The 19,988-nt window shown below is 35.5% G+C and overlaps 2 protein-coding genes across 2 annotated transcripts; both read right to left on the reverse strand.

Annotated features, from left to right (window-relative positions):
- Positions 1–3,374: 3,374 nt before the first annotated feature.
- LOC123909629 (DNA topoisomerase 2-like) lies at positions 3,375–11,567 on the reverse strand. The gene is made up of 19 exons (XM_045960501.1): positions 10,852–11,567; positions 9,606–9,898; positions 9,440–9,506; positions 9,083–9,353; positions 8,793–8,992; positions 8,433–8,642; positions 8,169–8,282; positions 7,894–8,004; positions 7,001–7,165; positions 6,565–6,906; positions 6,343–6,476; positions 5,888–6,236; positions 5,614–5,800; positions 5,478–5,527; positions 4,940–5,380; positions 4,665–4,836; positions 4,499–4,557; positions 4,326–4,410; positions 3,375–4,190 (listed from the first exon to the last, which is right to left on the reverse strand). The coding sequence occupies exons 1-19, from the start codon at positions 11,389–11,391 to the stop codon at positions 3,661–3,663; spliced, it is 4,320 nt and encodes a 1,439-aa protein (XP_045816457.1). The 5' UTR covers positions 11,392–11,567; the 3' UTR covers positions 3,375–3,660.
- A 4,735-nt stretch (positions 11,568–16,302) lies between these two features.
- Positions 16,303–18,945, reverse strand: LOC123911348 (glyceraldehyde-3-phosphate dehydrogenase, cytosolic). The gene is made up of 10 exons (XM_045962754.1): positions 18,760–18,945; positions 18,534–18,667; positions 18,309–18,424; positions 18,088–18,187; positions 17,636–17,843; positions 17,387–17,484; positions 17,155–17,297; positions 16,979–17,062; positions 16,694–16,783; positions 16,303–16,597 (listed from the first exon to the last, which is right to left on the reverse strand). Exons 1-10 carry the CDS (start codon positions 18,761–18,763, stop codon positions 16,552–16,554), a joined length of 1,023 nt encoding a protein of 340 aa, XP_045818710.1. The 5' UTR covers positions 18,764–18,945; the 3' UTR covers positions 16,303–16,551.
- Between the last annotated feature and the right edge of the window lie 1,043 nt (positions 18,946–19,988).

The following is a 19,988-nucleotide window of genomic DNA, read 5'->3' on the forward strand; positions in this document are numbered from 1 at the left end:
TGTATACAAGCTCTGAACCTCTCATCAAGTGTTTTTGCACTTTAGTCAAATACTCTGTACTAATTGTATTTGCTCTCTTTAGGTTCATTTAAGAGCACTTGTATATTTTTATATACTTTACTATTACTTGAGGAAACTTAAGCTTGTGTGCTTAAGTGTGAAGTCTTAAGCTTGTGTGCTTAAGCATTGTTGAGAAGTCTCTTGCTTGTGTGCTTGAGCAGGTGTAATCTTGTGTGATTATAGTGAAATCCCTTGGAAGTGCAAGGGGACTGGACTACTCTCGTTTTGTGAGAGGAACCAGTATAAATTGCTTGTGTGATCTCTCTCTCTCTCTCTATCTTGCTTTTGTTTGTGTTATTTATCCGCTGCTAACGTAGTTGAGTTAAGAACTTGAAAAAGTTTTAACTTGGCTAAAACACAATTCAACCCCCCCCCCCCCCCTTCTTGTGTTTTCACACCTTCAGTGATCAATAAAGATAACATAATAAGAAAAACCATTAATTGAAAGGAAAGGAGCAGGGCCCCATACATCAGAAAAAATAATGTCCAAAGGACTTTTACTGGATAAACTAGACTTATTGAAAGGTAACTTATGACTCTTATTAGCTAAGCAATCAGAACAATGATTATTAGAGGAAATAAAAGACAACTTGTGGGACTTGAGGACACAACGGAGAATACGGGAATCTGGATGGCCGAGACGGTTGTGCCAGAGTTCAGTGGAAGGTGGCTTGACGACATGGTGAAGTTGAGCTGAGTTGTGGCTGGATGGTAAGGTGTATAGGTTGCCTTCATTGTTTCCTTGCAGCAACATCCTCCCTGTCTTCAAATCCTTAATTTCAAAGTGCCATGGGAAAAATTCAATTGAAACATCATTAGCTTTGCATAATTGTGAAACCGAAATAAGATTTTGAGAAACATTTGGAACATGCAAGACATCACATAAAGCAAGTGGTTTAGATGAAGTTGAAATAGTAGTGTTACCATTATGCAAAATTGAAAGAGGTTTACCATCGGCAACAAAGAGTTGATCAGGTTCAGTTACTTCTTTAGCAAGAGTGAGATTGGCTAGATCATTTGTAACATGATGGGAAGCGCCGGAATCTAGCAGCCAAGAGGATTCTCGATCATTCTGTTTTCGCACATGATGAGCACGAGGCTTTGCAGAATTTTTAGAAGGATAGCCGCGAAGCTCATTACAATCCTTTGCGATGTGGTCTCGCTTGTCACAATATTGACAAACTGAACCTGGTCGAGTATTGTTTGATGTAGAGGAATAAGGCCTGCGAAATCGAGATTGGTGCTGATTAGAACGGTTATAGTGGTGATTGCTACGATGAGCCATATTGGCGGTGATAGGAGCAGATAGAGTGTGTTGTTCATCACGTTGAAGGTAGATTTCAAAGTTTACCAATTTATCAAATAACTGATCAAATTGGATAGGTGTGTCTCTGGTGCGAATGGAAGTGCTGAACTCACGGAAGGTAGGGCCAAGGCCATTGACAGCGGCAATAACGAGGTCGAGGTCATCAACGGGGTGTCCAATTAAGGCTAGTTCATCACCTATGGAACGAATGGTTCGCATGTAGTCATGAACAGAAGAGGAACCTTTGGAAATGGTTGCAAGTCGCTCTTTGAGTGACATAATTCTGGCACGCGAACGATTTGAGTAGGCCTTTTTGAGTTTGTTCCATGCATCAGCAGAGGATGTGGCAGATGCGATGACAATTTGTGCTTCCTGCCCATACGAAGCCATGAGAGCAATGGTGATGTGGCTGTCTTGGCGACACCAATGGAGGTAATTTGGATTCTCAGTTTGAGCATCTTTTTCACCAGTGGTAGTAGGAGATGGACAAGGGGTTGAACCTGTTACATAACCAACAAGGTTGTTGGCAGTGAGTAAATTCATGAATAGCTTGTGCCAGGTGGGGTAGTTTGTGCCATTAAGTTTGATGGGGAAATTGGAAGAAAGGTTGAATTCAACCAAGGGAGCATTAGGCGCTGCAGAAGTAGAAGACATTGTTTAAAAAAAATTGTTGTTAAGCACAATAGGCTCTGGATACCATAAAGAGGTTTGAATTGAAAGAGATTTTCATTGAATTGTATCAGATACAAGTTGTACATTTATACACATGAATTAAGCTAAATGATAGGAACTGAATTAAGCTAAACTATAGGAACAAGGTATGCTATGATCCTATATATCAGTATAAACAAAGTAAATTCAAATTAATGGATAAGCATGAACAATTGGCTTCTAGATAATTTTATCTTCTACAGTGTTGGCCTACAATAGCAAGCATGGTGTGAATAATGAATAAGGGACAAGATGGAATTTTAAGTTGCTGCGAGTAGGGATGGCAACGGGCATCCATGGGTGCGGGTTTGACACTTACCAAACTCACACCCGAAATCATCACCCAAATCCAAAACCAAACCTAAAGATTGTTCGGGTGGCAAAACAACACCCACGCCCACACCCATTGGGTTCAGGTTTTTTCCACCCAAACCCGCAGCACATTTGAAAATAATTTGCAAATTTAAGAAATTAAATTCCAACATAGACTTTGAATTAAATTACAACTAAAATTAAGGTCTTCCAAGAAAATTCAAACCTAGACTTTCAAGAAATTACAACATAGACTTTCAAGAAATTAAATTACAACTAAAATTTAAGGTCTTCCAAGGAAATTGAGGGAGACTATGGGGGTAATTAGGTAATTATAAAATATTTCGGGTGGATGTATGAGTTTCGGGTGTGGGTTTGACTGATACCAAACACACACCCATATTATCGGGTGTCACCCGAACCCAAACTCAAACTCAGTCAAATCGGGTTTCGCCCGTTGACTTGGGTTTGGGTTCGGGTGGATTTCTCGGGTTTGGGTTCGGGTGGATTTCTCGGGTTTGGTTTTTTTGTCATCCCCGGCTGCGAGAGCAATAAGGAAGGTCAAATGTGGGGATCTTTTTAGATGAAACGATTAAAAGTTGTGTAGTATTTAGTAACAAAGAAGGATGAAAAAGAAATTTATCATCCTAGTATTCAATGCCATATACAGCAAGGTGGTAGAGAGTAGAGAAGTTTATCCCCATTAATTGTTCTACCAAGAAACAAGTTTTACAAAAGTTTTCATTCAGAGCAATTCCAACTTTGGCATCAGATATGCTAGACCTGCAAATGAAAGAGAAATTCAACATAGTAATAATTACTATTGGATTGAGGGAACACACTAAAACTAATCATGATAGGTTATCTTCAATGAAGCCTAAAGTTGCTTCAAAAAATAAACATCTCTCGACTCTCGGTAATACCACATCATCTACGGAGAAATAGTTTAGTATGTAAAAATAAAAAATCAAAACAATCACCAAAATGAAATCAGAAAAGTGAAAATTGAATTACCATTTACAACTGATACCGATCCTAAAATGTATAAAATCGAACTTGTGAACAATTTCAATTCAATTATATATCCATAAGGAATGGATAGAGTTATAAATTTGATTTGTTCATGCGAATACATCGAGTTCAGAGTCACCAAACAGAAATGAAAATCTGTAAGATACAGATAAAAGTTTTACAGAATATGGCGCATCCCTCATCTAGTTTCACTAAAGCATAAAATATCAGCTACATTGTAATGCAATTATGGGGATAGTCTAGTCGTCATCTTCTTCCATATCTGATAATTCTGCATCCTCATCAGAGTCATTGTCACTCTCGGATTCACTCACTACATATATCTTTTGAGTACGATTAGCCCTCTGAGGTCTTTCCCTTGCTGGCTGTGGTGCGATCTCAACCACCTCATCCTCTGAGATAGGAGAGTTAGAAGCAGAACCTGCAGACAAATCTTCAATTGAAGACTCCCCCGTCTTTCTCACTTTCTTCTTTGGTGATGTAGCTGTACTTTCAGCTGGCTGCAACATACCAGTTAATAATTTTTTACCCAATGTTTGCTTGGTGCCTACATTTCTTTTCTTGGGCAAGGCAGGTGCCTTGGCATTTTGAGCAGCAGGCTTTCTCCCTCCCTTCTTAGCTGGGGCAGCCTTCTGTTGTACTTCGAAGTTGTCATCATTTTCATTATCACTATCTGATCCCAAAACTATGGTACTTGACATCTTTTTGGCACCACCCCTTTTGTTAATCTGTTTCTTCCCAGCAGGCACAGGTTCATCACTTTCCATGGCTGTGAAAGAAAAATCCAACTTCAGTACTAGACTACTGGCAGGTATAGCCATATGTACTATATATTTGCTATTTTGCTTGGCTAATGAATTGAAGATTCAGAACATTTAACTACTTCAGCCAAAAAAATATCTACCTCCTGACTTTTCACCAGATGATTCAAAGTTATACGCAGCTAGGCGTTCTTGAAGAGATGGAATATCGCTTTCATCGCCAGCTTTCTGATGATAGGCATATTATGAAAATGTAAGTGTTTAAACATGATTGGAAGGACAAAAATATAGTACAGGAATTTGGCAATTGCCATACCTTCTGAGTATTCTTAGAGCCTGCTTGTCCTTTTGGTTTTACAACTTCAACAGCATTCTCTGATGATGCAAATCGAGAAAGTTCATACCCGGAAGGATATCAAAATTTGAAAGATAACACATAATAATATTATTAATAAACGAATAAAACAACAACTCAGGCATACCAATTTCCATTGAATAATTATCATTCTCTGGCTCAACATCTTTGTTCTTCTTAGTGTTCTTTCGTGGTTGTGGTGGCTTCTTTGCGGGTTTAGCAGCAAAACCATTGGCTGTCTTTTTACTTTCTTGGCTTGATCTCTTTCGATCATCTTCTGCCTCTTTGCTATCTAGCTCCTGAAATACACACAAAAGATAATAATAATAATCAAGAGATAATAATAATACAGACCTTCATTATTTGAAATACAACAAAACAAATTAAGTAATTTTCTCTTACATCAAGTTTCTTTTCAAAATCATCCAAATCCTTCAACCACAATGACTTTGTTGGGGTTCCCATCAAAATCTCATACTCCTTTTCCTTTTCAGCCTTTTCATCTAGCAGCTTCTGCACACTTTCAAGGGTCAAAGTTCCAATAGATAGGGATAAAAGATACTCGTAGTCACCCCATGTTGCTCCTTCAACACTGACAGGCCGGGATACAGTTTCCTGCTCATCTTCCTGCCCTTCTGAATTGTCATCATTTGCCCCTGCAACTTGTGGTTCTGCAGATTTACCTTTCCGTATGGGAGTAAAACCTTTCTGCTTCAGCTCAATCAATAATTCAGCTTTTTTCCGGTTGCTCACAATAATTTCTCCGTTCACAACCCCTAATATAAACCTGACTTTGTTGTCCAAAATCAACAAAAGGCGTTCAAGGTTGGCCAGTATATATTTCTGCATGCATGCACAAATTTCATTTCAGTTCATATTAACTAAAAGGTACAGAATATAAAGAAAGACCTTTCATAATAACATTGACACAATAACTCACCTTTCTCCTCTCATAATACTCCATCCGTAGTGGATAAAACTCTTCAAGAACTGCATAAGAAATAACACAAAATTTAGAATGAAAAACATTACAGAATTTTGTGATTCAAAACAGTTATGCATAGCGAAGGTTTTACTTTGTTCTGGAGTGTCAAATTTCTTAATTTTTCCCTCTGCATCGAAAAGATGCATGTTACTTGTGCTAATAGTGTTAGTCAATTTAAATTTCTTGAATAGTCCTTCTTGCATGATTGAAGCTATTTTTTCAGGCTTCATCTTGACTTCAATGTCTACAATTGCATCATCCCCATTTTGCCTGAAATCCTGCAACCAAAAAAAAATTCACATGAAGAAAAAGGACACAAATTAACGTATTGTACATATGGTAAGAAAATGATTGGGTCAAGTTACCTCAATGAGAGGATCCTTGACATTAGGCGTCCCATCAGTTATGGATTCAAGGAACTGCTTGTAATCTTGAGTCCACTTCCGTACAGGAAGCTCTGTGATTCTGAAAGTTTGTTCATCTATTTCCACCACTGAGCCACTGACTATATAGCCTCCTTCCTTCGCGCTTTTCTCAATGGTTCCTCTAAATCCTCTGTACCATGGATCCATCGGCACCATTTCCTCTTCATTTAACAAACGCCTAACGTTGGCAATAATTTCCTTTGGATTATAGTTGGGAATGTAAGAACTCCAACCTGTCCCAATTCCTTCACTGCCATTGACAAGAACCAAGGGTATAATTGGTATGTACCTGTGTGGAAGCAGAATCTCAGTCAGTTCTATGTATATGGTGTTCCTCAGCCGTCAGTAATCACAAACAGAATAGCATTTTAGAAAGAAAGGAGAAAATAAAATACCAGTTTGGTTCAATGGACCTTCCCTCCTCATTCAAGTACTCAAGAAGCTTATCATCATCTTCGTGGAAGAGACAACGAGTAACAGTATTTAGCTCAGTGTAAATGTATCTGGAACTTGCATGGTCTTTACCACCCTGGAGAGAGAAACATAACCAGTAAATACAAATTTCATACAGAAACTTTGTGAACATTGCAACAAAGGCTTATACAGGTTCATCTCACCAAGTTTCGAGTACCAAATTGACCGTTTGGTTTGAGAAGATTGATGTTGTTGCTACCCACAAAATCTTGTGCCATTCCAATAATTGTGCTAGCAAGACTTTGTTCACCATGGTGGTAAGCAGAGTGCTCAGACACATAACCAATAAATTGGCCAACTTTGATTTCTTTTACCAATTTTTTCTTAAATGAGCAGAAAAGAATCTTCCTTTGACCAGGTTTAAGGCCATCAACCATAGAGGGAATGGACCTCTGGAGATCTGCCCTTGAGAACAATATAAGCTCTTTGTTAACAAAGTTCTTGTAGTTAATGAGTTTAGCTTCATGATCACGACAAGTGCCAGGCTGCAATAACAGAGAATGGTAAAATTTATGTTAACTAAACACCCAAGATGCGTAGGCTTGTATTAGCATATTCTCATATTGATAAACATCACACCTCAAAATTACGAATCCAGGTCTTCCTATCTTCAGCTTTTTTCTTACTGAATGCCAGCTCAATGGCATTTCCATCAAGTTCATCTTCCCATATGAAGTCTTTTTTGTGCTTATCAAGATCTCGAAAGTACTCTCTCCCTTCTTGGGGAGTACTTGTACCCAACCCCTATACAAATACCAAAAGAAACAAAATAACCAAACGCGGAAAGAAAGAATTATAAACACAAAAGTAATGGAGGTTCTCTGTGGGTGGATTTACAAGATTTCAAAAGTAATCCCTCCCTTTCCTTAGTAGATTTACACACTTGACTGTATGTGCAGTGCAGGGCAGGACACCTATTAAAGGTCTCCCACCTTCAAAACATATATATAGTATAAAAGAAAACCCTATAAGGTTGATTCAAATGAATTGATTGCTGCTAGCTATCACACATTTATTATGTAAACATAGCATATGTTATTCTTTGACAGAAACTTGGTACATGTTGTGCCATTCAAATATCAAATATACTGTTTTTTTTAAGTAAAAAAAAATGTCAAGACATATACAAAATTATTTTCCTTTTTTTAGCGAAATACATATATAGGTTGGAATATTTATTTGACCAATGTATTGACCAACCAAAAGTAAGAACAATATTGTTCAATTTTATAACAAAATGTGTGTACACACACACACACACACACAGATATAGGTTGGAATATATATTTGTCCAATGTATTGGACAGCCAAGAGTAAGAACAATATTGTGCAATTTTATAACAAAATGTCTTAATTGATAATTATTAAATAAGATTTCATCATTTATACTACATACACGTATATAGTGATATATTTACAATTATAAGCGTAAAAATAGAGGTTCTCCATGCTTACGAGTTACAAAAACAAACCTTATAGTACTTTAGCTTCCAACCGTTTGCACTATTTCCCAATCTTTCTCTCCACCTTTCATATTCCGGCATGGAATAAAATGATAATTTTGTCCCATTTGAATGAGAAGCCTGCAGTGAAAGATAAAGTATCTCATTAAAAAAAAACAGAAAAAGAGAATTTTTTTTTAATGTAGATAAGATATGATATCCAAGAGGGATCTTTTATTCAACAGTATGTACAGCTTAGTGTTTTCATTATCAAATATACAATATACAGCATTAATAATACTAACCCTTATTATGGGAGTGGTAAACTCAACCATGAAAGATGGAACTTTAAGTAGTGATGGCCAGAATGAATGAATGAAGTTTATCAGTAGCCCTTTGATGTGGGAGCCATCATGATCCTGCATCACACATAAAGTTGAGCTATTATAATCCCGGAGAATAAGAAAACCATACATAGTAGTACTTAGTCATCCATGCCTCATCATACTACTGCAACTGCACATAAAAGTCAAAACATTAATAAACTATGATCTTTAAGTAGCTCTCACCTGATCAGCCATAATCATCAAATGACCATATCTCAAAGACTTCACGTTTGTGTACTCTTTGTTTTGCTGCAGTCCAAGAATCTTCTTTATATTTTGAATTTCTTCATTTTCCATTATCTGTTTACTGCTAGCTTCTCGCACATTGAGCAATTTGCCTCTCAATGGAAACACACCATAGTGGTCTCGACCCACAACAGAGAGCCCAGCCATCTTCATACAAAAAAATAACAAATTAAGTCAGGTGTTCTACATTCGTTGTAAATGACTATATTCTACTACATTTTCTTTGTAAATGACTATATTCTTTGAAATATACTTTTTCTATTAGTATTTGTATACACACAATAGACAACAACTTACAGCAAGGGCCTTGGCAGAATCTCCTTCTGTCAATATCAATGTACACTTCTCTGAGTTCCTTCCACCAGCATCATTGGCATCCTCAAGCTTTACAATCCCACGGATCCTCTGGGTCTTGGTTCCATCAGTTTTCTTCAAATTTTTACTTTGCTTAAAATCTGCCCATGATAGGAGGGTGTCCACTATTCCAGATTTTTCAACTGCAGAGATTTACAATATGTGAGTGTAAATGAGAGCGCAACTTCCAGTTAATTGATCATATTACAGCCAGCAAATGAAGCACTACTAACCATCCTTCAGCATTGATTCTGGAACATCACATTTCGAACCAAAACTAGCTTGTCTAGTCGTGAGAGTCTCCTTAGTTTGAGAATCAAAAGCAGGGTTGTCAATAAGAGCATTGACGAAAACCCACAAATGATTCTTCACAGTGTGAGCTTTCACATTGGCATCCTTCTTTTTCTTATTTACTTTATTCATTACATGGGCAGTAATCTGATTGGTGATGTAATCAACATGAGTCCCACCTTTGATTGTAGCAATGGAGTTAACAAAGCTGACCTGGTGAAAAAACAAATTAACGTGTAAGACAAAAGATTAACATCAATGAACCTTATATACTAGTACTTCCGAAGTTCATTAGTCACCTGTTGAAACTGCCCATCACTTAGACTCACGCAAATCTCCCACCTATCACCTACTTTTGCATGAATCCTAATAACAACAACAAAATCAAGTTATATTAACAACAGCAGGGAAACACACCCATACACACACATTGAGTTTTCAAGCTATATATCTATAGAAACGAACCTTGGCAGGGGAGTTGGTTTGGACTTCTCGGCACATTTCAGAAAGAGATCAGCATAATCACGGAACGACTTAAAACGAATCAAGGTGCCATTAAGTTCAACCTTAACAGTCTTTCCAAAGCACCCTGCCATGTCCAGCACACGCTTTTTCATCAAGGCAACAACGTCCTCTTCAAGATATGTCATTTTGAACTTCTCCAAGTCAGGCTTAAATGTCACCTTTGTCCAATTCTCATTAGCTTTGCATTTGGTTATCACTGGCTCAGACTTCGTCCCCATATTGTTTGAGAAAACCTTCATAACACAGCCAATTAACCCAACCATTAATATATACCCATATAAATAACCACAAACAGCTTCGTCAATGGTCCATAAACTCAAGCAAAGAAGATGAACTTAAAGTAACCAAAATTAGGCTTTATGATTAACAAACAAAGTAAGGAGAATCATTCAATTGAAAGCCAAAATTAAAACATTCTAATGATTCTGCATTGTTAGCACCACAATGAAAGCACTAACCTGAGCATATACCTATACCTATGAACCATCATGTATACCCAAACTTTAGTTAATCGTCATCACTAAAATAAAATTTAATCTAAAAAACCCTAGCAAAAACATTAAATTGAATGCACCACAAAAAATCATAGACCAAAAATTGAGACAAACACTATAATGATTGTGCTTTGTTGATGAAAGCACAAATGTCGAACCTACATATAAACTATCAGATAAACCAAATCTTCATTTCATTCGAAATTAAAAACCATAACAAGACCCTTAATCCATAAAAAATCATAGCCAAAAATTGAGATAAACAATGCAATGATTTTGCTCTGTTAACACAAAAATGAAAGTACAAATGTAGAATCTACATATAAATTATAAAACAAACCAAATCATCAGCTCAGTAAATTCAAAATTAAATTTAAAAACCATATAACAAGATCCTTAATCCACAAAATTAATGAATTGAAACAAACGTCTGCAACGATTCTACATTGCATGCAGCAAAATGTAGTCACCAATTGAGCACATACCAAAATATAATCATATAAACAAAAACTTCAGTTCATTACACCAATCACTAAAACCCTAGCAGAATCCTATAACAACAAATTCAATTGCAGTTCATTACACCAAACATTTAAAAACCCTAGCAAAATCCTAAATCAACAAATTCAATTTCAGTTCATTACACTAAACATTAAAAACCCTAACAGAATCATAAATCAACAAATCACTACCTGCTTATACTTCTTTAGACGACGTCCATCAGCCGTCTCGATAACAAACTCGGTCGAAAAAATATTCGTAAGCTTAGCACCATAACCGTTACGACCACCAGTAGTTTTCTTCACATTATCATCATAGTTACTACTAGTAAGAAGATGACCGAAAATCAGTTCAGGAACATAAACCTTCTCTTCCTGATGAATCTCAACCGGAACACCGTCACCGTTATTGTAAACAGAAATCGTATTCCGTTCAGGATCGATCGTAACCTTCAGTGAATCCATTGACGGGTCTCGCTGTTTGTTATCAGCGGCATTAACGAGAATCTCGTCGAAGATTTTGTAAAGTCCAGGAACGTACGAAATTGAACGGTTAACCATTTCGTCATTTTCGTAAACCCAGAGATTTTGAGTGTGTTTTTCAATTGAACCAACGTAGGTATCAGGACGGAGGAGAATGTGTTCGAGCTGTGTTTTCTTTTGGTACATTTCTTCAATTGTTTTCGAAGGAATGTTGGCGGCGTTGCTGGTTTGGAGAGGTCGTTTTTCCATGGTGGTTTGTGTGGTGGTTGACACGGAGGTGGTGTCGCCGGTGGTTTTTGAGAGAGAGAGAGGAGAAAAAGTGAGAAATTCAAATGAGAGAGTGTGATGAAAAGAAATGAATGTAACGGTTGAATATTTGAGAACTCGTCAAAAACCAAATCCAACCTTTCTAAATTAAGTGAAAAATAGCGCTATTGGAGAAGGAGGTTTAATATTTGATTTTCAAGTCTCACGCCTAGTTTTTTAAATAAATAAGAGATTAAAAAATAGTTATCGGAGAAGTCTCGCATGCTAAAGTATCAAATAAATTAAGGTTATATATCAGACCTAAGTTATTTGTTTTTAGATGCACCAGTTGGTAGCACTTCAAACTTATATCTGACTTTTTTTTTTCTTCTTTTGTACTTTTTTGTTAGAGTGTTGTAAAATGTATTTAGGTATTTGCTTTGAAGAGTGTAGATGTATTGGGAGTCACGGGAAGGTTGAGGGAGTGTAAGTGTATTGAGAGTTATGAAAAAGTTGAGTGTAGTCTATGTGTTGTAGCAATTTTCACATAGTGTTTATTTTTTTGTTGTGAATTTTGACAACGGTCGTAGTTTTTTTTTTTTTCCGATTTTGGAGTTTCCACGTTATCTTTTTGTGTTGTGATTGTTTTATTTTATTTTCTCTATGTATTTTTTTTGCCAACAAACACCTCAAAATATGAGGACTATTTTGTCAATTTAATCTCGTATTCCCTCCTTTACATCAAATTCAAATTTTATTTTTTTTTATACAAAAGGGGCCAAAGCCCAAAAGAAAAGAAACTACAGAGAGATGACTCTAGGGGTAGTTATCCCCATAACATCAGCTAACAACAATGAGTTCAGACTCACAGGACATTGCTCATACACACGCATCCCCGGCTCATGATCACACTCCAAATTAGCAAGAGCATCAGCACAAGCATTTGATTCACGATAAGAGTGACAAATCTTAACTTCCCAATCCATACCAAGTAACCGTCTAATTTCTTGAATAATTCTCCATCCAACAACACTTCCATCCTTGTCGCTTTGAAGAGTGTGTACCACAACATTAGAGTCGATATGCAGCGCAATCTTTTTGAAACCTCTATCATATGCAAACGTGAGACCATCAAAGACCCCCCACAGCTCTGCAATGTATGCATTACACCGACCCAAATGATGTGAGAAACCCCCGAGTCATTGACCACACGAGTTTCTTAGCAGTCCCCCGCATCCAGCAGTGCTACCGCACCTACTAGCACCATCGGTATTGAGCATTATCCAATCTCCTTCCGGACCATTCCACCCAATTTGTACTACCTCCTTAGTTATTATATGCGATGTTATCTGCGAAACATTGGCTCGCTTATAATGATGAACCCAGTTCATGATCACCTGCCACGGTTGACTCGGCCTCACTCGCTCATCTCCATGAGGCTCTTTGTTACGCCAAAGCCAAAGAAAATGACACCCGACTGCCCACACACAACTCCAAATACCTGCCTTCACTCTTCCAAAATCTTGCTGCAGGTTCATAGTTATCCAATCATGCAAATTAGCAGCATAAAAAGTATCTCCTGCTAAGTCATTCATCAAATTACACCAAATTACTTTGGCTAAGGGGCAGTCTCGAAGAACATGCATGGTATCTTCAACTATATCCACACAGTGCTTACACCAAGGTGTACAAACATTCATCTTACTCTTGCGATAATTTGTAAGTAAACGATCATGTTTCACCAACCATATAAAGCTACGAACTCGGTCCGGAACTTGCAGGCGCCAAACCCGCCGCCACACAACATCCCACTCGTCATCAAATTCAAATTTTAACTATTCCCAATCATTTAAATTTTCAGTTATTTTAAAAAAATAATTATAAATCATATTTTTTATTTTTATATTTTTTGTTTAATTATTTTCTTCTAGTTCTTTTTATGTCAAAACTCACGTGAGTCATCTCCATTTTTCTTTTCCTTCTAACACGCTTTTTCCTCTTCCTCTAACAAACTCTATTTATTTATCTACCTTATTCATCTTTATGATTTTTTATAACAAGAGGGCCTAAATTTAGAAAAATGGAACAAACTAACACCTACTCAATGGTGGAGTAACAACTCGTGCAATATCAAATGACAAAAAAATACATGATTTGGATATGACATTGTTCATATGAAATCAAGTAAGGGCGGATTCTAGCGTGGGTTAGCATGGCATGTCTCTCACCCGTGAGAGAGTGATTCTTACAGGCTGTGAGAGGTTTCTTCGATTTTTTTTTTAAGTAATTATTTTTAGTAATTATTAATAACATATTAAGACTAAAAAAAAATAACACTTAATAATAATTAAAAAAAATACTTTCCCTGATTCAAAAACAAACAAAAAAAAATACTTTCCCAACTAACAGATATACTCATTTATACAAAATATTATATACTTTCTTTGTAGCAAATCAAACGAACAAAGCAACCAGCTGTCTTCACATATGGTTGCCTTCAGCTCGTTGTCTTCATCAAATATTCGATAATATATCCATTTGTAGCAAATATTCGGTTGAGAAGGAGAGCAAAGTGAAGACAACGAGTTGTAGATCAAGAAGGTTCTCAGGAAAACAAAAGATCTGGAAAACGAAAGAGAGAATGAATATGAAGATAATACTTCTGAATGAATATTATCTATTTTCTAAATAGATAATACTAATATGCTAAGAGAGAATGAATATGAAAATCTAATTAAAAACCTAAACTAATTAATTAATCTGAAGATTAATAAAATAAATCACGATATAGAGGTTTTTTTCTTTTTGAATCAACACGATATAGAGGTTAAAGGACTGTTCATGGTGATGATTATAAATCACTCGTAGATCTTGTCCAACTCTTCCATTTCTTTCATAAGTTGGTTATTTCTCCTTTGATTCTTTCAGAGGTTATACCACTTATTTGTCAAAAATTTACAGTAATAAAGTCAAATTCCAAAAAATAATTATTAACTTTCGGTCTAGTCATTCACAACGTTCATTGTTTTTTTAACACATCTATTGGTGGAAAAGTACTTTTCACTGGTGAGAGACATAACTTGCTTACCCACACTAGAATCCGCCTCAAGTAAGTGCTACTCTTACAAGTCATGTTAGCTAAAACATACACACAATAATCTGCTTCTTTATACGAATGATAAATTTTAACCTCACATTTTATCGATAACATCTTCAAAATATTTTGAATTCAACAACATTCAACCTGTCACACATCTCTACATTTACCAAATTTGAACGTGACCATAACCACATACGAATCAACAAAAAGCTCCATAACTATTTCTGACCACAACCTAACTTCAAACCTTTTCTACAACCCCATCACATATGCACGATGTTTTCTCTCCCGACCCCCCATGATTATTTTATACTCCCAAATATTCCAATTTTGTCCTTGCAGAAAAATTCGGTTCGCAGAAACTGAATTTTTTCTAGTGCAAATTCAGAGTAAAATTCGGTTTTTAGAAACCGAAATTTGTTTTCAAGGGTAAAATTAGAAATTCAGAAAGTATAAAAGAAACACATGGGGTCGGGAGAGAAAACATCCATATGCACTACAAGTTCCCAAATACTTTGAAAAACCACATATCCATTCGGATGCCCTGCCCTATGGGGTGTGCAAGGAGTGCCACCTCATATGGCCTCAAAATTTTCATGTGTTCACACATGTAAAAATAACTAATTTTAATAGAGATGTTCTTAATTTTATGTGTAACTTTGCGGTTGATTGTAAACAAAAAAGTAAAATCACTACAACTAAAAAATGTAAACTAAAAATATTTTGCAATTTAAATACAAATATAGGTGCATTTTTAAGCATAAGATTTACTCATTTAACTCAAACTCTTGAAAATCAACGGCGTTATAATATTATTCTGATAAAATTGTGATGATTAACATTTAAAGTAGCTAGAAAGTTTATATTAATTTGAAGTTTTATTTTTTTTGAAGAAACTTTTTGAAGTTTTATTTTGATGGTATTAATTAAAATATGTCTCTATCAACAAAAAAAAAATGTCTCTTTTGAATTTGAATGTTATTTGCATTGATGACTATTTTTTTTATTTACAATTTACATATAGAATGTCTCTTTTGGATTTTTTACGCATTTTTTTATTAAGGAACTGAACTATTTTAATATCCGAACAAAATTTTCAAAATCAACATCCTACTACTCAAATGATAAAAAGATGCAAAAACATTTGATATGCCGACTTGCGGAAGTGCACATTCAAACTCGTAATTCTCTACTTCTTAATGTGTATAAAAGATTCCACCTATTTTATTTATTTTATTGTAGGATTATGCCAATGAGTACTCTAAAAATAAGCATACAAAATATATCAGAGAAATGTGATTCAAACTGCCCACAAAAAAAATGGTCACAGATTCAACGGCAAAATTATCATCCAACCCATTCAACTTCATGAATTAAGGAAATCCCAAAGTTGCGTGTGTATTATATCACAAATCACATTTGGACGATGTAATGTAACATAGTATTGGTATCCTCTCAACTAAGTGGCAATAGTATCCTCTCAGCTAAGTACCATTATTTTTAAGGAACATTATTTGTGGAACATCGTTATTATATCCTCTCAAATAAGTGGCATATGGCAATGACTAATAAGTACCATTATTTTTAAGGAACATTATTTTGGTAATTTTACGTATTTGAAATGAACTCACTTCATGCTTTTCTTTTTCTTTTTTTAGTACAAAAGAGAGATGTGTTTCTTTTTTTCTTCCCTATTCATGCTTAGGAATGTACAACACCGTTTGCAATTTGTTAAAACGATTGGATTGATCATGAAAAAAAACTCAATAACCCTAAAATATAAACCAGAGAGAAAGAGGGTCGCCAAAGAGAAATGGGAAACAAAATATTGCTTATATTAAGATATCAAAATGAAAAAGTCATCATCCATCTCTAAAACAAGAGGAGAAAAAACCTAAGGCCGTCTATTTAATTCAAAATACAAATAAAAAAGCAGACACTTTGTGTCTCAGTGACATCACTCACAACAACACAAAATTTTATTCCGAGTTCAAATTCATACTATGATAATCTTCAGTAAGACAAAATGTAGAACAAATGATGCCATTCAAGCTCCAGCCTCATCAAGCAACATTAGCAATGTGGACAATCAAATCAACAACACGGGTACTGCAACAAAAGAAAAATAAAATGTCATTAGTACCTATCAACAATGAGTATTCAATGTCATATGTGACAGCAGCAAGGTCTTGAAATAGTTTTTACCTGTAACCCCATTCGTTGTCGTACCACGAAACGAGTTTCACAAAGTTTTCATTCAAAGCAATTCCTGCCTTGGCATCAAAGATGCTAGACCTGCACATGAAAGTAAAATCCAACAGTTATAATCTGTGAAGTCGTAACATAGACACAACCACGGTCACAACACTGTGAAACTAATACACTAGACTCGAGAACATAAGGTTATAATTCGATTGAGAGAACACCAATAACTGATCATGACAGTTTATCTTTAATGAAGCATAAAGTTCCTTAAAAAAGCAACATTACCTGCTGTCACCAACAAAGTCAGTAGATACCACATCATCTTCAGTGTAACCCAAAATACCCTTGAGCTTGCCCTCTGATTCCTCCCTGATTTTTGACATTGCACAAAATGGGTTATGTTAGAAGTGAAAATAATTTTCAATTGGTCTAATGCAAGGGCTTCAAGTTTAAAACATTACTTGATAGCAGCCTTGATCTGATCATAGGTTGCTTTCTTCTCAAGCCTTACAGTAAGGTCAACAACTGAAACATCAACGGTGGGGACACGGAAAGACATTCCGGTCAATTTACCGTTCAATACTGGAAGAACCTTTCCTACGGCCTGCATTTTCCAAATTCAACATTCATTAAAACTTATGCCATCATACCATGTAACATAATTTGACATATTTATATATCATTATAGAGTACCTTGGCAGCTCCAGTGCTGCTGGGAATGATGTTGAAGGAAGCAGCTCTTCCACCTCTCCAGTCCTTGCTTGATGGACCATCAACGGTCTTCTGAGTAGCTGAGATTCGCCACAAAAAAATTGTAATAAACCATTAATAAACATCAACTTCAACTCTTAAATAGAAAAAAATCTCATGTAACAATTCAGAAAAGCTCTATATATACGCTTTGTTCAGAGGTTAAAATGAATAAATGTGTAAATAAGCAACCTGTGATGGCGTGGACGGTGGTCATAAGACCCTCAACGATTCCGAATCGGTCGTTAATAACCTTGGCAAGGGGAGCAAGACAATTGGTAGTGCAACTAGCATTGGAAACAATGTTAAGATCTGATGTGTATTCCTTCTCGTTAACACCAACAACAAACATAGGTGCATCTTTGCTTGGTGCAGAAATAACAACCTTCTTAGCACCACCCTAATCACAACAACAATCCAAATTACACACATTAAAAATCACTCAAATCTAATTAATTACATTCTCAATACATCACTATTACTCAATACAAAATCAATCAAAGAAAAAAAATAATAAACCTATGTAAAATTTAATACTAGTTGACTCTATTAGTATGACACAAGTCAACAACAGTTGACACAAACATGACCTAACATAGATTTTGACTTTTTGGTAACCAAAATAAGAGAATAATGATATGAACCTTCAAGTGAGCAGCAGCTTTATCCTTGTCAGTGAAAACACCAGTTGACTCAACAACATAATCAGCTCCAACCTCACCCCATGGAATCTCCTCAGGGTTCCTATTATTCAGATTCAATCATAATAATTAATTAATTAATTACTAATTAACAAGGTTTCAGATCCAAAATCACAGATCATAGATTAACAACATAAATATTTAAAAAAAAAAAAAAAAACTACCTGGTTCCGAAAACAGCAACAGTCTTCTCACCAAAGAGAAGAGTCTTAGAATCCTTAACCTTAAGATCAAAGTGCTTCCACTGACCATGAACAGTGTCATACTTGAACATATATGTCTGAAATAAACAAACAAAATACATTATAAACCCTAAATCAAAATCTAGAAGTAATTTCAGTTATTTTTGCTAATTTCTAATCAGATCAGAGCGAGAAAAAAGAAATTACCATGTAATCGGTTGTGATGAAAGGATCGTTGATGGCAACAAGTTCAACATCGTTTCTTTGTAGAGCAACCCTAGCAACCAATCGACCGATTCTTCCAAATCCGTTGATACCGATCCTAATCTTCTTGTCAGATGCTGATTAACAAATAACAAATCGAATTAGTTAACGATAAGTAAGGATAAGAGAAATTAGCGAGAAAAAGAGTAGAATGGATGAATATACATACCCATGGTATTGAGATTGAGAATAAGAAAAGTAGTTGAAAGAAAGTTGAGAAATTAGGAATGAGAATAGAGAGTGGTTTGATGGAGAAAACAAGGGTGAGTGAGGGGGGTATTTAAAAGGGTTGTGTAAGAAGAGAAAAAGAGGTGTCGTGCGTGTCACGTGACGTTTTATGTGCTTGGGAAAGGGGTAACTACTAAAACCATTGTAGTACCTATTACGTACTTATGGTACTTATTAGATACTATCATTGGAGTACAACACATTTTAGTACTAAATAGGTATCACTTTTCAAATAAACACCCTCTCTATCATAGTATCTAATAGAATTTGTGGACCCATTTATAAATATGTAGAGTTATTATGAAATGTGTAGTTATTTGTGGGACCGGTTTAGAATTTTTTAAGAGGTGCTCTGTTGGAGAGCTTGAGTGCTTATTAGATACTATTGTTAAAAAATTATATAAAGGAGTGATGTGTACACGCGGAACCCATTTAGGTACCATAAATTGGATTTTTCCATTGTGGATGCTCTAACTAGAATTGAGCGGGCAGCTGATTTTTTATTTATTTTTTAAGATTTTTTATTTTTTTTTTTACACAAGATTTTTTTTTTTTAAGATGGAAAAGTGGTGAAAACCCGGGGTTGCCCCTAGTTTGTCAAAACTCAAATTGGTTTGGTGAGATGAGAGGCGTTAAGATTTTGGCATGTGTATTAAGGAGAAGATTATTACTAGAAGAAGAAGGATCTAGAAGGAATCGGAATTGGAATATCCGGAACCGTTTTTTGTTTTACACAATTACGCGATTGGTGTTTTTAATTTGAATAAATATCTGTGTAAACAAAAAAAAAATTGAATAAATATTCCAATTTCAATATTTCTTCTTCCTAATTGACTTATATATATGAGCAGTGCTATATCTCCCGAACACTTTTGTCCCGAATTTTGTGAAAAACAAAAAAAAAACAAAAAAAAAACGCTACTATATTTATTAAAAATCAAAAGAGGTCTGCCAATTAACTCCCGAACGAATGATCAACAACAACACACCATCATCTTTCATGGCAACCAATTAAAAGAAAGAAAAAAAAAAGAAAAAAAAAAACACCATCATCTCTTCCATGGCAACCAATTTCTCAATCATCTCCGCGGATACCCTAAAATACAGAGATGAACTAAAATCGTTATCAAAATCTTCACTTTTGAAAACCCATGTTGGAATTTCATCTCC

The sequence above is a fragment of the Trifolium pratense genome, linkage group LG2 (assembly GCF_020283565.1).
Source record: "Trifolium pratense cultivar HEN17-A07 linkage group LG2, ARS_RC_1.1, whole genome shotgun sequence".
Taxonomy (NCBI): domain Eukaryota; kingdom Viridiplantae; phylum Streptophyta; class Magnoliopsida; order Fabales; family Fabaceae; genus Trifolium; species Trifolium pratense.

Bases quoted from the DNA above. Each gene is read 5' to 3' on its own strand.
- LOC123911348 (XM_045962754.1), bottom strand. The intron at 16,784-16,978 runs GTAATGTTGCTT...TTTCATGTGCAG, and splicing joins GACTTTGTTGGTGACAGCAG to GTCTAGCATCTTTGATGCCA. The intron at 16,598-16,693 runs GTAAAAACTATT...CTTTTGTTGCAG, and splicing joins GACAACGAATGGGGTTACAG to TACCCGTGTTGTTGATTTGA.
- LOC123909629 (XM_045960501.1), bottom strand. From the start codon at position 11,391: ATGGAAAAACGACCTCTCCAAACCAGCAACGCCGCCAACATTCCTTCG. The intron at 8,993-9,082 runs GTTAGTAGTGCT...AAATCTCTGCAG, and splicing joins AGAATCAATGCTGAAGGATG to TTGAAAAATCTGGAATAGTG. The intron at 8,005-8,168 runs GTTAGTATTATT...CTTTCACTGCAG, and splicing joins TTACCACTCCCATAATAAGG to GCTTCTCATTCAAATGGGAC.